The sequence below is a fragment of the Phoenix dactylifera genome, chromosome 6, assembly GCF_009389715.1.
Source record: "Phoenix dactylifera cultivar Barhee BC4 chromosome 6, palm_55x_up_171113_PBpolish2nd_filt_p, whole genome shotgun sequence".
Taxonomy (NCBI): domain Eukaryota; kingdom Viridiplantae; phylum Streptophyta; class Magnoliopsida; order Arecales; family Arecaceae; genus Phoenix; species Phoenix dactylifera.
Genome location: NC_052397.1, coordinates 8143662 through 8160342, shown reverse-complemented (window position 1 = coordinate 8160342; position 16681 = coordinate 8143662). Strand labels below are relative to the sequence as shown.

The 16681-nt window shown below is 39.3% G+C and overlaps 1 protein-coding gene across 3 annotated transcripts in view; it reads left to right on the top strand.

The window, feature by feature from the left end:
* Positions 1-3518: 3518 nt before the first annotated feature.
* The window catches only part of LOC103716174, a 29650-nt gene continuing 16487 nt past the window's right edge, over positions 3519-16681 (top strand). For 2 of the 3 annotated variants that reach the window (XM_008804077.4, XM_039127363.1), the window contains exons 1-11: positions 3519-3681; positions 3923-4008; positions 4111-4872; positions 9234-9424; positions 9514-9594; positions 9741-9875; positions 13712-13830; positions 14051-14353; positions 14427-14514; positions 14686-14791; positions 14874-14987. In XM_008804077.4, the coding sequence (XP_008802299.2) occupies positions 3961-4008; positions 4111-4872; positions 9234-9424; positions 9514-9594; positions 9741-9875; positions 13712-13830; positions 14051-14353; positions 14427-14514; positions 14686-14791; positions 14874-14987 (1947 nt within the window). In that variant the 5' untranslated portion in view covers positions 3519-3681; positions 3923-3960. The remainder of the gene's footprint in view (positions 3682-3922; positions 4009-4110; positions 4873-9233; positions 9425-9513; positions 9595-9740; positions 9876-13711; positions 13831-14050; positions 14354-14426; positions 14515-14685; positions 14792-14873; positions 14988-16681) is intronic. The other variant, XM_039127364.1, reaches the window with a different exon arrangement.

Sequence of the window (16681 nt, the reverse complement as noted above, 5' to 3'; positions counted from 1 at the left end):
AAGTAAATGTAGGTCTCCTAAAAGGTGTTTGTGGTGTGTGTTGCGTGTTATGTTAGTTGGTATGGGTTCTAGCACCAATGAGAAGGTACATAAGGATGAAGATCTTAAGACCAGTTGTAACATTGTTTGCTACTAATTGCATTATGCTTGATCGTCTTCTTAAAAAGAAAGTAGATCCGTATTAAATATTGGCCTATACTGAGCGACAAGGAAGAAGATATATAAGGGCTAGCACTGAGGAAGTCACGTGGAGCACTTGGTGATGAGTCAGACATTCTGACAATGGACCAAGAAATCATGAAGGCTGTTAAGGCATTATATAGAGTGCTTTAGATCGTGGACAGTAAGAAGTTTTCTAGATGGGCTTCCTATATCATATGATAGAGACGACAAAGAATTAGATCAGAAAGACAGATCCGATGCTTTTCTAGCAGTTCATTAGCATCATTGAGTAGAGGTGGGATTATTAGATGGGTAAAAAGTTGCCTCTAGCAAGTAAGAATGTATATTGAAATACTTATTTATTGACTAATAAAACAACTACAAAGTGTATTGGCAGCTTACTATCTAAACCCGAAATCATCCCTAGAATCAAATATGGATGAGGAACTATCGGTTGCCATATATAATATGATTTACAAGATAGAATCTTGACCTAGAAGTCGTGACCCTATGTCTTCAAGACGTATACATAAATTAAATTAATTTATGTCTTCAATCATTTAACATATTATAACATATATTTTTTTCAATGATAAAAATATTTAGGAAGGACACTAATAGCTTTGGTGACAAGAGAGCTGTGGCAAGCAAGAAAATTATGAATTCAGATAAATGAGATATCAACTACAACTAATATTTAATATTTTATAATTACTATTATCTTACATATATTTTTTTTAATGCTTTTGCACCTGAATAGTGGGTTCATTTTGATCTGTCAAGGAGAAACCTTAGATGGCTAATCATTTGAATCCTCTCCTAAATGGTCTTCTCGAGTGGCTATAAGTGCAACAGGTCCCCCTTCGCCCTCATCCATGGCAAGCAAAGAAACCGTCTAATGCAGAAATACATCAATAACCTTCTATATGTTTACTACAATCTGAGGTTGAGGCTGAATTATCTTCAAAAGGCAGTGGAGCTAAAGAATATTGATCCGATCCAAAATGATTTCATTTAGGATGAGGATGATCCCATAATTGGGTGGCTTAAGCGCCAGCTACAGCAGTAATTGGAGCTCAATGAGCCAAAATCGCCTCCACGACCGACCAACTTCGTAGCTAGAAAGGTTAGGATGGATGCGGAGCAATGGGCAGAGTATAAAATTCAACGTTTGCATCCAGCTGATCAGTTAGAGAGATCGGTGGGGATCATCACAAAGCTCCATGTTTGAGACATCCTCTTATAGACTTCAACAAGAGTTGTTCGAATGAGGCCACCATGCTGCCCAATTCACTCAGTCAGGAGGGCACTTCCATCCTTCTAGCATAGTTAAGTTGAGAGGAGCATGAAGGAAAGACGGCAACTGCTTAGCAAAGCTTGAAAGAAAAAGGAAGGCAATTACAGCTTCGTTGGAGAGACTGAAGGAGGAATTTGAGATTAGGCAGAGTAGAGATGACAATTCCAATGATCATGCATCTATGTGCTAAGGAGGGAGTAGAGGATATTAAACCATCATTAATGAAACAGCCCCACGGTGGTCTTCGATTTACCTAAGAGTTCAAGTTCACTCATGCTATGCAGGATTGGGACTATAGTGCACGATAGAGAGCTTGTAAGGATACTATTGTATATAGGAGATGGGATCCTTAAGGTTGTTCAGGATACGATGCTATTATAAACGAGCTTGTATGTGGAGTAGAATCTTTGGATGTATCAGGTTCGGAGTTGTACATCGGATTCTATTACCGACATACTAACCACGATCTATATGGATACAGATATGGTGCATCTGAGGCATTGTCTTCCAAGTGCTGCTACCTATGCAGCTTGGAACACCTTATGAGTAGGATTTTGTTGTTGGCATATTTAGATGATCGCCCCCACTACTGCAATATTAGATAGACAAGTCATTACGGAGCCATAGCATCAATTAGAGTACCGAGACTAGTTACAATCTAGGGTGCACACTTTATGGGATGAGCTTACAAGACTATAATACCATATGATTGGAGGAATGGTGTGATGTACCTCTTGATTATGTAAATGATATGACATCTACGAGAGACATTGAAACTTCACCAAATTTTAGATGCAGCATGTATGGATCCCAGTAAATCGATATACCTTGGCATACCGTGTATCGATACGATATTGAATCGGTACCGTATCGAACTAGTAACATATCGAATCGGTAGTTGATCGGTATGAATTCCGGTACTGGTTTGACTTACCTTATAATATATGTTCTTCTAACATTAGAAAAACTTATATTTATAAATTGCTAGTCACTCGTCAAAAGAACATAAACAACATATTAAATGCTATCGAAACCTATAAATCTACAGTTTACTCATGTTTGGGAAGCAAGATGATAGACATGATGCCTGCTTAATTCTGATAGCTCACCATCAAACACAAGGACATAGCATACATTGTGTAACATAATCATTAGCCTTAATTTGAATAATAGTAGTGATTAGCACTTACATGTTCACTTGCCTCATGCAACCATGCTCATTTAGCTTCTAAGTACACATTACTTGATCTTTAGGAATCGTGCAACCAATGGATTTGTAATTTATTGCACCCCAAGGATGATTCCTCTTGCCAAAAACTGTTCACAGTACACACCGCTCTTTCGCTTCCTTAGTCTGAAAGCAACAGTTTATAGTCCTACGACCATACGAATATCGTCCAGTGTGCGGGACTCACACACGAGCCTTTTCAGCGGGACCTACCCCGTGGGACGCGACGGCGGCAGTGGCACGCTCCTGCCGGGGCACTGTAATTCCTGAGAAATCCAAGGTCAATATAGTAGTGTCACCCACGCGTAAAACCCGAATCTCTCCCTGAAAAAGTGGGCGAGTGGGGCGGGCCACACTACCACCTCCCCATGTGCACCACGTCGTCTCTTTCCAACTCCGCTCCAATCCTCCTACGAAAACATATCTTTAAATAGCTCGTGATGTCCGAGAAAAGTTAATCCAACGGTTACAAGTTTGACACGCGTCGTTCATAGAGACCAACTGGACTGCGACGCGTGCAAAAATTAAAGGAGCGACGGATTGGAGAAAGACAGCAAAGGTAGAGCGGAGCGTTGAGCGTTCCCACCTCCTCTGTCCACCAGCAATTGACCGTTACGAAACAGACGGCACCGCCTGCCACGTCATCTTCGCTTTGGCCTCGGCCAAACGGCGTCGCCGGTTTTCTCTTTCCCCGCATAAAAAGAAAATTTTAAAAAGTAAAGAAATCGGCGGAGAATCGGCATAAATATCTAAATTTCCATTTTTAACTTCGAGTATATAAATTTACCAGGCCTCTTTCATCTCTTTTCCTCTTTTTCTCGCTTCAGACTTTTTTCCTTCTCTAAAATATCTTCGGTTTTTATGACTATAAATACAAGGAGAGAGAGGAGGAGCCGAGTGTAGGAAGAGTAGAAGAGGGGAATATATTCTTTTTTTTTTGAAATTTTATTTTATCACCAGAAGGGATCTTTCGACTTTCCTCACGTCTCTCCCGGTAAGCAGATTTTTTTTTCCTCTGGTTTTCTCCTTCTTTCTGTTATTTTTAGAGTTTTTGGTGCTGGTGGAGAAAGAAAGATTAGATCTTTGGTTTTTCTTTACTTTTTTGGTTTTTTGGAATTTTAAGTTGGGATATGCATGGAGCATTGACTTGCTTTGTTCGGACTAAACATTCATCTACTTTGTAGGTTTGATTTTTTTGTTTGAAAAGTTAATATTTTTGTTGGAAATCTTTGTAGGCAGAGGTTTATGATCGAAATCCACGCCCAAGGCGGGAATGTTCACTGAAGGACTCGATTCGCATGCCCTTCGATGGGTTCGGGAGGTCAGCATTGCCAATTTGCTTTCTTTTCCGTGTTTTTTTGCTCAATTTTGGCAGTTTTGCTCGTTTTAGATGTGCTTATACTAATTTGGAGGTGTTAAATAGGGTCATGCATCTTTCTCAAACCCTCAGCACAGGATGGATCCTCTTCGAGGTCCAAGTAATGGCGGCCGTGGGTTTGGCATTCCGCCTCCGGAGAAATTCCGGAGCGGGCACCTGCCGAGAGGGGCGATCCCCATGTCCCACACCATTCCTAGAGAAGATGAAAGTTATTCTGGCTCGGACATGGATGAGTCCTCCGATACCGAGGCTGAGATCTATGGAGGACGGTACTCTGTTGATTCTTCACCTCGGGATGATGTCTCAGGGCACAGGGCACCTAATGGAGCCTCCGCCGCAGCTGGCATTGGTCGTCGGTGCACAGTTCCGGTTTCCGGGCAGCATTACAACTCAAGTGATGGTTACTCGGACTTCAGTTTGCCAAGGGATACTGCCCAGCAGCAGCTGCAGCAGCCGAGGAAGCAAATACATGTGAATGGATACATGGAAGAAGAGGAGGAAGATGGGTTGTCTGATTCTGGCTGGAGCTCTGCTAGTCAGGTGGGAAGGAATAATGGTGGTTCTGGTGTGGCTTCGAGAGTGAGTAATGTTCCCTTCAGAGGATATGCGAAGGTTAATGTGCAGAGGGTTGGTGTGAATTCCCAAGGGAGCTATCCTGCAGAGTGCTATTCTCATAAAGTTCCTTTCAGAAAGGATGCAAATGTTAGTGCTGATAAAGTTGGCATGAATTCACAAGGGGGCTATCATCCAGAGAGCTACTCTCACCGTGTTCCCTCTCGAGAAGATGTGCAAGCTACTGCTGAGATGGTTAGTCCTTTATTATGGCTTTTGTTTCTAGTTTCTAGTTCAAGTTTGAGACAGAGATAAGTTGTGAATGTTGAATCTGATTTCAAAATATGTAGTTCTAATACATATGTGGATTGAATTTGACAAGTTTGCGGAACATGTGCTATAACTCGTCGGAGATATGGTTAGATACTGAAAATCATTTCTTGAAGTTTAATAGAACTCCTTTTTGATAACTTGCTGGTTCATTTCCCTGCATCTAAACTTTTGGCCTATTGAGCAAGTTGTCCCTTGTTACTTGTATATCCATTAACGCTATTACTGTATTCCTTGATTGATAAATGACAACTTCCTGCTTGCAAATCTCTAACTACGTTTGCACAAGTGAAGTGAATTGCACTCCAACTAGTGTTTCTTACATATTGCATCTGGCAATCTTTGTCATTCTTGTCTAACTTGTTACTCTTGCTGGACAATCTATATTTTTATTTGACTCTTGTAGATTTGTAGTTAGTATATAGTATAATAGACTCTCCCTTCTTTCTTTTGGTTGTGACTATGATTTTATTAGATGACTCCTTTCATTCATTAAGTTGCTAATCATTCATGACTCTTCTTTTAGGTATGTGCTCTCTACAACTTATCATTTATTAAAGTTTATGTTTAAATGAAGTGTAAGATATGAACTGTTGCTGCCGAATTCTGGACCGAGGTCGGAGCACAGCTCGGTTGACTTTGAGGTTAGCGGAAACCGAGCTGAACCAGCTGGTCGAGGTCTGGAGAAGCTGGTCTCTTCCAGATTGGTCTGCAAGAAGTCCTCTTGTCAGAGAATTTCCGGTGTGAGACCCTTTGATGCCTAAGTCAAAATAGAGAGGCAACAGTATGGAAGGAAGAGATTTCAACAGAGTGTAGCTCTCTATGAATAGTATTGCACGATATTGCATTGCGTACTTGAGGTCCCCCAGATCGCCTCTTTATATAGAAAAGTCGATTTTGTCGTTACCTGGGTCGGCGTGGTGTGCACTAGTTGTTAGGTAGTAGCCAGTAGTACGGCTTCAACGTGGGCGACATACGGTACTGACCGCACACCGAATGTAGAGCTGCCACTATGGCTAGTCGCTGTCACAACGGCCAGTTGTTAGGATTGTCAGTCATTGTCGGCACGTATCGATTGGCTCCTTGGTCGGAGGCGAAGTTGCTCACCTCGGTCAGTTGGCTCTCCGGCTGGGGCCGAAGTTGCCTACCATGGTTTATATCGAGGTTGTCGAGGTCGGTTTGGTCTGAGGTTGACGTATCTAATATTTCCCCCATCATCAACTAACAGTACTTCAAGGTCCATTGAATACAAATTATTTATCCCTTTAAGAAATTGATACAACAAACTGCATGTAAACCCTGAAACTATAAAAAATCAGTTCCTAAACCCTTGAAAGGACTAAATTGCTCATGCCACATAATTTTCTTGCGTGGTATGTCAGTCCTTGCATTGAAGTTCTTCATATTGTTTTTCATGACCGTATTCAACTTTTTAATTATCCTATGCATGGTCTGATCAAGTGGATGTGATTTGCTCTCATGGAAAAAAGGGTTCACATTAGTTTGCTCCCTATATATCTCAAACATGTGTGTGTGGTTTCTTTCTTTCATGCCGAAGATGTATAGGGCTGTTAACGAGCCGAGCCGAGCCCGAGCCTAGGAGAGCTCGGCTCGGCTCGTTTCACAGAAGCTCGGGCTCGGGCTCGGTAACGAGCTCTGTATTGGGCTCGAGCTCGAGCTTGCTTGGTAAAGCAAAGGCTCGGGCTTGAGCTCGTAAAGCTCATTTCATTTACGAGCTCCAGAACGAGCCTAAGCTCGAGCTCGGGCTCGGACTCGTAATCGGGCTCGATAACATGCTATTTTTCTCTATGTGGTCCGATTTTTATGAATTATGGTGCTAAAATAAGATCTTTCAGCGGGAGACTAGAGCTCGTTTGGGCTCGTAAGCTGCTCGGGCTCGAGCTCGGGCTCGGGCTCGGGTGTAAACGAGCCTCATATTGGGCTCGGGCTCGGGCTCGTTTGACTAACGAGCCGAGCCCGAGCCGGGCTTTTACGGAGCCGAGACCGAGCCGAGCCCGAGCAGCTCGGCTCATTAACAGCCCTAAAGATGTATAACATCATTGACGGTACTTGGAACTGAAGTTATACATATTGTCTCTCATTGAATGTCTTTATACTTTATTATCTATGGTGAGCTAAAGAGGATGTGATACGCTCTCTTAATGGAAAAAAAGTAAAGACTACAAACTAGTTTGGTCCCTATATATCTCAGCAATAGGGATGCTTTTCTTCCTCCCCTCCCCCCACCCCAATATATATGTATATATATACATATATATATATATACATATATATAAATATAGCATCCATTCTCTATGTTGGTTTTTCTTAAGGTTCATTTTCCTAACAAAGACGGTGTAGATAATTTTTATTATTGATTAATAGCCAGTGCGTGTATTTACCTGAACAAATTTCTCAATCATGAAAATTTTTTGCTTACAGACTGCACCTGGAAAATGTTTTTAGTTTTGGTTCAAAAACAACTACTTCACCTTCTATATCTTTGTCCTGATTGGTGTATAGCCATTTGCTGCATCTATTGTTGTCCTGTTCTTCCATATGACCCAATATAGCTTTTACAATACAGTAGATTTATTACTAACTAGTTGCTTTACTTTGCATGAGAGGTCTTGTTATAGATGACATTCCGTTGAAGAGGATTTCTTTGCTCGATGTTTTGCACTAATGAATCACTCTCATCATCCAAAGTTTCAAGTGATGAAAGAGCATGTAATTATTGAGCTGACCTTGACCCTCTTTGTACTACCTTATTAGCAGCCAAGCACCTTTTCACTCTCATTGTCACCCACGTTTATGTACAAAGTACAAAGTTTTCATGTCATCATAGAAAATTTAATTACTTGATTTCAGTAATGAATCTTGAAAGTAAGAACAATAACAAAATATAGGATGGACTTTTCCTTAAAGTTGTCAAATTGTCTCCTTCAATGGAAGAACTTCCTGTTCACGCCATTATTTCTTGTAATATCATGAAGTGGTACTTGTGCCCCACTTTCAGTACTGATGCGCATCATCTGATCAAGGAAACCATCATTCATCTTAAGAGTCCATGATAAACTTAATCCTCTCTTCAAATGTAAAACATGCTTTATTACATCTTCCAAGATCTAACAATTTATAGATGCTTTGAATTAGGGGAGCATCTGTAATATCAGGAATCCTGAAGTACAAATCAGTTTTTTATGATTTCTGAATTATATATCGTCATGACAGCTTCCTTCATGTTAATGAATTGCTGCCTGCAGATATCCTTTTTCTAGCTATCTATCATCAATAAAATTTTCTGGATCTTGTGTACCGGAGTTGTTTGTCCTCTTTGTCCTGTTATGACAAGATTGAAATGTCTCTATGCTCATATAGAAAAGGTAGCTTCATGCTTTCCAGCTTTTAGAAACTCCAATGTTGTTTAGCATAAATTGAAAAGGGAGCATGTTGCTTTCCATGGTTCAGGAAATGAACAAGCTGGTGTTCCAGACTTTAGATATACTAATTGTTGAAGGTGACCTAGATGCTTGATTTGCTTCCAAATTTATTGAACTAGGAAGATTACATTTCCTTTTAAGACCTTTTATTTTTCCAAATTTTTCTTTCTGCTTTCTTGGGTGAAGCCTTTTCTGGAAGATTGTCCACTTTCCTTTGTCTTTTCCCCTTCGACCTCATGCATCCATCTTTGTTCAATTTAGTTATGGGCTTCTTACTTAAAGTGGCTTTGTGCTTGTTCCCCTTTGGTGGTCTTTACAACCTAAAGTATGGTCTGTAAAATTCGGTCTGCCATCATTAAGACATGGAGTCATAGTCTACTTAGCTAATGTTATGTCTTCATTACATTAAAGGAACTCCCAAGTTTGAAGGAATAATACTGTCTTGAAGAGTTTAAGACCACATTGCACTTCTTCGTCATATTTTCATGTTCTCATACTTTTGCCTTCCACAAAAATCTTTGCTCCTTACCACATCAATTTCACCTGACAATGCAACAATAGTCCTATTTGGGTTTGGATTTACAATTGGCATCCAACTTATAAATCCTAGTAATTTTCATGTTTGAATTTGAGTTTCCCCTTTAAGGTGCAAGTTTGGTAATATGCTGATAATGAGACACTTTCTGATGCTTACAATGCTATGACAATTTTATGTTCACAGTTATAATTACACATATGGGTGACACTTTGTTAAGTTCAGGTGTAATTTGATATTAGTGCCTTCTTATGCATCTTGCATGTATATATGATTGTTTTTGGTCATGTTGGTAAATATGCACGCAGGATGGTCCCTCTGATGCACCAAGTGCACCGCCAATTAATGGCTGTGTTCAGGAAATCAGCCATGCTTCTGAACCAATACCATCAGGGAGATTATACGATACTCGTGCAGCAAGTTCAAAGGGCCCAGCTATTAAACAGGAGGCACATTCGCATGTTAATGATGGAAGCAATATACTGGACCAGAATGCTAGGTCTTTAAAATGCTTGCAACTCCAACTCTGTTTGAATGAAAGCAAATAATTTGGCATCATGAGTTTAAACAAGTTGTTCTTATTCTCAGGAACACATCTAGATCTAGCGGTGCTGAAGTTGCCCCATCTTCTAGTTTGTTTCCAGCTCGAGTTCCCACCTTTCATGCAAGGCATGCAATTGAATTACTCCAGCTTATAGTTTATCAACATGCTAATATTGCAAATCACATGAAATGAATATAGTTGTGATGTTTGATTATCTTCCCTTCCACATATTTGTTAATGAGATATTTGTTTCCTTGGAAATTGATTTCAGTGCACAAGGGCCCTGGCATTCTGTGATTGCATATGATGCATGTGTTCGGCTATGCCTTCATTCATGGGCTAGAGGTTGTATGGAAGCTCCAGTTTTCTTGGAAAATGAGTGTGCGCTGTTGCGAAGTGCTTTTGGGTGAGTTTGATCTATCTAGTTTTTTGCTGAAGATATAGCTGTAGAAAATACTAAGTATGCTGAAAGAGTCATGAGTATAATTTGATACAAATTGTTATGCAACTTGAAAGCTCTTTGGTTCTTTTTGTCAGGTACGTCCAAAGTAGTTGTTTTAAATTACTAAATTCGAGTTCTAATCAAGAATTATGGGAGTATGATGCTCAATTATTTATTAGGTTTTTACATATCTTTATTATGCCTGGAACTTTGTTTGCATATACAGATTTATCTGCATGTCAAAATAAATCTGATATGTAATTATGCTTTCTGGAAAGAGGGGCTTAACTCTGAGATAAATTTGAGATCGAATGCATAAGTAGTTCCATGTATGACTAGAAGGCAGATCAGTATTCCCAAATTTACGCAAAGTACCAAAGTAACTCTGGATCTGACATAACAAACGAGTAAAGTTCTCACGTCATTTCTTTTTAGTTAGTAATCTGCTAGTTGCTGTATGTCTTTTGTACATAAATTCCAGCCAAAGCAGTAAATCTGAATGTTCCAACTTGACTAGGATATTTGTTTCATTTACTTGATTCTTAGAGAAGTTTAGTTCACAGACTTAGTGACGCAAATTTACCAGTTAAGAAAAAAGAATAAATGGAAAAAGAAAATAATGAAATATTCTTTTGGAGATATATGGTGGTCAGTCATGTGAGTGGATCTCACCCCTACCAGCTGGCCAACATATTCTCCTAGAAATATTCCACTTCCTGCTTCGTAACTCAGGATCCCTTTTCTCTCTTTGGTATTGCCAGCCACTCACTTCTCTTGAGTTTAAAATCGGGCCAAGAAGGGCTGGGGATTACTTCTGGCCTAATGTCTTAAAAATAAAAAAAAATTGGTCTTGTAGTAAAAGGCTGTCCTTTGTAATCTAAAATATGGACCATTGTTGTTATTTCTTGTTCACTGGGTTTAAGGCCATCTATGATGCACCATTAAGTTCTTTTTTAAGTGCACTAATAACACCCAAATAATCTAAAGATTGATAAAAAGGATGGCTCCTTTATTAAACAAAATGCACCTAATATGGAAAAAGCTGATATGATGTTCCATCTGAAATTCTGATAATATCACCAGTCCAACTTTAGAGTTATGTGTTTAGGCCAGCTTACTTGTGAGGAAAATAGAATCTATTCATAGAAAATCAGGAAGTTCTTGCAATGCTGAAAGACACTGATTTGCTTAGTTGGTGATTAATGGTTCTCTAGAGAAGCTTTTTTCTTCCTCCTATTAAAGGGTAAGATTAATATTTTGATGCATAGGGAATTGCATCTACAATATTATATTGACCCTAAATCTAGAAGTTCCAGTAAGATAGATAAATAATGTGTTTATTATGTGAAGTCATAAGATACAGGTGGTGGCTTTTAGAGTTATCATAAGTTCATTCCTATTATTTTATATGTGGTATACTCAACTTTACTTTAGATGCGCCAGTAAGGAGGGTGTTATCGTCCTGAATCGCCTGGTTTCGGGGCGTACCAAACCGCCTGGTTTGGGGCGGAACTGTTTGAAAAATCCAGCGATGGAGAGGGAGAAGGACAAGGAGGGAGAGGAAAAGTTAGAGGGAGGGAGGGAAAGGGAGAGCGAGGGTGAGAGAGAGGCCGAGAGAGGGGGAGAGAGAGGGCTCGAAAGCCCTCATCTCCTCCCAAGCTCCTCCACAGGCCCCAAGGCTCACCCCTATGGGGTTGCGGAGGATATGAGGGCTTTTGAGTCCTCTCCCTTTCTCTCCCTCCCTCTCTCTCTCTCCCCTTCTCCCTCCCTCTCTCTCTCTCTCCCCTTCTCCCTCACCCCTCCCTCTCCGGCTTTGGCTTTGTTAGATGGTGCTGAACAACATGGCACTGGAGCATATTGTACCGTACTGCCGAGCAACCACTATTGGTACAGCCAACCTTGCATCCTAGGGTGAGCCTATTACTTATATGAGTCTAATAAGTAGGGTTCGCAGTGTTAAGAGTTATCATAGGTTTGTTTCTTATATTTTACATGCGGTATATTGCTTTAGACACCCAATGGTGAGCTTGTTACTCTTATGAGTCTAATAAGTAGGATGCAAAGTCCATCTACCTTTTGCTTTCGACCCTTACGATTACCTTGACTCATACATCCTTCTTCTATCTAATGGTGAGTGATGCTCACCATCCAATTCGTCCAGATGACATGACTATCCAAATCTTGAAACCCTGCTCAAGATTTGATTAGCTGGATTCTATTTATTGGCAAACCCATCAGTGGGCCAAGCACTAACAATAGGGCCTCATGATTTCCACTTTAGGCTAACAGGTACCATGCTAAAACTTTTCTTAATTGTGCATTACACTTGCATGGCCATTAGTGTGCTTCACACACCTAAAATCACCTGATATATTTTTAGGAATCCTTTTGCAGCCTCTTAGAGCATAGGTTTTGCCTATTTGGACCCATCCCTTTCTTACAAAACAGAACCAACCAGAATTTTCAGGTCTTCCTTTAATTTCCCTTTTAATATACATTAGCCCATTAATGAGCCTGCACAGTGGCTGAGTGAAACTGTGTGGCAGCCTGGGCTGATGACTTTCTAAAAGAAAAAGGTTGCAAGGGTTGTATTACTTGTGCGAGATTCTTCCCTAGGATTTGCTTTTAATTTTGGCTGATAATAATTCCTGTACTGAGCAGTTAGTAAAGTAATTGTTCCAAATTAATCTTTTTTAGCTAAAGGGTTCAACTAAAAGGATATGCATTAGGTCCAAGAGATTACCATAACCATGATTAAGCCTTGTCCCATCTATTTAGGGTCCGCTGGACCACTATGAGACTACTCAATGGCATGCTAGCCTAGAACTTACAAGATTTCTTTTAGAAGATAATTCCCTAAATTTTTATGTAACTTTCATGCAAGAGTTGCTATGGATTCAATCAAGAAATGTTGTCCTGAGCTTGCGCCTCCAACATTTATGTTGCTCTAGGAACTGACTTGGGCCATGGATTGTGGATGGCTGTGAGTGTGCATGACATGAGTGGCTACTCAAAGTATGTTTTAGCCGATTATTATGGTTGTATGAACTTCGCCTTACTGGAAACAGAGGAAAAAAGAAACAAACTAAGGACATGAAGAATTATCTTCATATTTCCTTCTCCTGCATGTTTGCTACCCATATTTTTTGCTACCTGGCTCCTAAAAGAAACATTATCCTATTTGAACCTACTCCTTATAATAAATATAATTTGATTTTTTTGGAGCAAAGTTACACCTCTCCATTTCCCCACCTGAACATAGCACATCAAATATTGTAAACCCAATGTTAAGAACCAAATAACCCCCGCTATCTGAATATAACTAGTTGCTCTACATGTAGGTGATCATCCATGGTCCATCTTTGGTCTAAACAGCATAAATATTTTCACCAGCTCTTTTCGTGCTGTTACCTGAATTTTACATATTTATATGAGATACACTTTTATCTTTGATGCCTTTTAAACAATCCCTCATAAGTAACTCATTCCTTACTGTTCATGTCCAAGCTTCTCATCCTTGCCTTACATTCAAGCTCTAAACCATTGCTTACTCTCTTCACCAACAAGACATGCCACACATGTGATCCACTTTAGCCATCATGGGAAGTTTTAAATCTATGACCTAGCATTCCCTTGAAAGAGACCCTTGTCTTGTTCTTACCTATAGTCAGGCTATGAGGTCAAGGATTGCATCGTCTTTTTGTTATTCTTTGAATTTTCAGATTTTCCTGCTCGAGTGCAAAACATTAGATCTTAGCATTAGTAAAGCGACCAATCTCCTTTCCTATGTTATGTCGCAGTCTGCAGCATATCTTGTTACAGTCAGAGGAGGAACTGCTGGCAAAGCGCTCTTCAGAGCTTGTCAGTGAAGGAGCAGCGCCCAAGCCCAAAAAAACAATAGGCAAGATGAAAGTCCAAGGTATTTTTTTTTAAAATTTTTGCCGCTTTCTGAAGCATTAGTTACTTGTCATATCATTCTTTTCAAAAAAAAAAGCTGTCAAAATTCTTTTGGGATTTTCCTGTTTTCAGCTTACTTTCCTTCCTCAATTGGACATTGCCAATACATGTCTTTACCATACATATAACAGATTTGAATGGTTATGTCTACATTCTTATTTATTTTTCTGTTTGCTTGGCAGTTCGTAAGGTCAGAATGTCTCCGGATATGCCTTCTGGCTGCAGTTTTTCATCCATGAAAGCACCCATGGTAAAACTTGAATCACTTCGTTGTCGCATGTCCAATTTACGATCAACTCTTTCGTCAAGATGGGAATCAGTTCGGAAAGTTCGTGTTTTACCCAATCTGCCTGCGAATAGTTCATTTTCAAGGCACAGCTTAGCATATATGCATGCTAGTGCTCAGTATGTTAAGCAGGTCTCTGGCCTTCTAAAAATTGGGGTTACTACTCTTCGTAGCAGTTCATCATATGAAATTGTCCAAGGTACCTACAATGAATTCTGTGTTAGAAGGTAAAGTACTAGCGATCTTTTCTAATGAAATACTGGTTATTACAGAAACATATTCGTGTCAGTTGAGGCTGAAAAGTTCAACTGAAGAGGATTGTGTTCGGATGCAACCTGGATCTGGCGAAACACATGTGTTGTATGTAGCAATCTTTCATATTATTTCAAATTAATTTCTGTCCAAGTAAATGTATGAATATGTTTATTCATGTTCTTGGCTGAAGGTAGCTAATTACTTTTGAACCAAAAATGTGGATTAATTTGCCCTATGGTTGATGCGCATGTTAACTAATTTGTTTGGAAATTACAGCTTTCCTGATAGCTTAGGAGATGATTTAATTGTTGATGTCTATGATTCCAAAGGAAAGTCATGTGGCCGAGTTGTAGCTCAAGTGGCTAACATTGCAGAAGATCCTGTAAGCATTGCTAAGCCCATGACACTGACATTGATTTGAAGCTAGATTTTTCTGGTTGTCCTCAATATTTTTCTTCATGCAGAGTGACAAAGTTCGCTGGTGGTCCATTTATCACGAACCGGAGCATGAACTTGTTGGGCGAATACAACTTTATGTAAATTACACAACCAGTCCAGATGAAAACAGTGGTCTCAAGGTATGAAAATGGCAACATTTTTGTTTCTTGAGCAAGTTTTGATAATTTAATTCTTAGATGGAATAGATTCTTTCAATTCTCTCTGAATTCAGTGCTATCACTGACCAATTCATTAGCTCTTTCTGGCTGCTCAAAATGCATGCATGTGTGTGCATCCGTGTATTTCGTGCATGTAGGTAGTGTTTTGGGGGTGGGTGTACACTTACACTAAAGAAGAGTGCCTTCTGCTCATTGTTGTATCAAAAAGTGTATAGTTGTTATTTTTATTTTTAAATAAACCCTCACTATTTTGAGCAACAGAAAGACAACTGGATTATATCTTTTTCTGCTGGGTTCTGGGAGTATAATTATTCTGTGTTTCTACTTTTTCTTCATCTCTTCTTTTGAACAGTCTAGAGTAATTAGTTCCTCTTGTGAATTTAGTCAAGATCTCTTTTGAGTTTTGTTTCAACTGAATGAAATTTGTGAGAACTTCTGCTTCAAAAGCTCTGTATTAAAATGGTATCAAGATTGAGGAATCGTATTACATACATGCCATGATGACTATGGTCAGAGATCTTGGTTGGTAAGGGTCTATAAAGAAGAAGGGCATGCTAAGGATATCCAAATGGATGTCAAATCTCATCCTTTCTGTGAAACCTAGCCAACTCCATGCTTTCTGTATATTTACCTAACTTCTCTGCAATTAATCAGATAGATATTCTAGATTTGAAATGCTAAACAGTCTTGGGAATGAGTTAAGCATTCAAATGCTGATGAATTGCTAGTTGCTTGAAGTTAGCTTTATATAAAGGCAAATTTGAGATGTGTACTGTTCCTGACCATTGTTCGTCTTGTTGTCATGATTAACCTGCAAATACATGTTCTATCTGATACCAAATGTGGAAATTGAAACTTATCTTATTGAGCAATTCCAACTTAATAATTTTATTTGAATTTTTGGTTCAATAACATTTAATCTTGTTACATTATCAGCCATTTTCTGTTCCCTCAGGGAAGTGTACAACTAAGATGGGCTGCATGGGTAGGAGCATATTTTTGTATTAGGGGACTGTAGATATAATAATGGAAGTAAAGGATAACAAAAGGGGTAGTTTCTTATATTATATAAGATTTGATATTGTATAGTCCTTAGGATGCCATATCGGTCAGTACCGCTGCATCCGACTATACCGTACTGTACATATACCGAATTGGTACATCATATGGAGGGTGTACTGAGTGTCGGTACGCCCAACCAACCCTTGTATGGAAGAAATGGAACTGACCTTGTTTATATAACAAGGTTCAGTCATGCATCCAGACCATTTTGGTATATAAGTTGTGGCAACTGAGAGATAGCTTACACATAATAATATCCTTGAGAGGTTACTGCTAAAAGTTTATCTTTTATGGTAAAATGTTGGAGCTTTCAATGCAAAAAATTATTACAGGATATCTTAAACTTTGCAAATGTTCACAGGAGTTTTTAGATTTTTCTGATTCCATTTTCTTTTCTTGGATAAGATTTGAATATTTTTGTATAGACATAAGAAGGCCTATTGCTGCAGTAGCCAGTTCCTAGCTAAGTTATTGAAGTCGGGAACATTATACTTGATGGATGGCTATGAACTCATCAAATGGTGAAATACTTATAATATCAGCTACTGTTATTTTGTCTTAATTGTTTTCCAAGTATGATGCATGTGACTGGT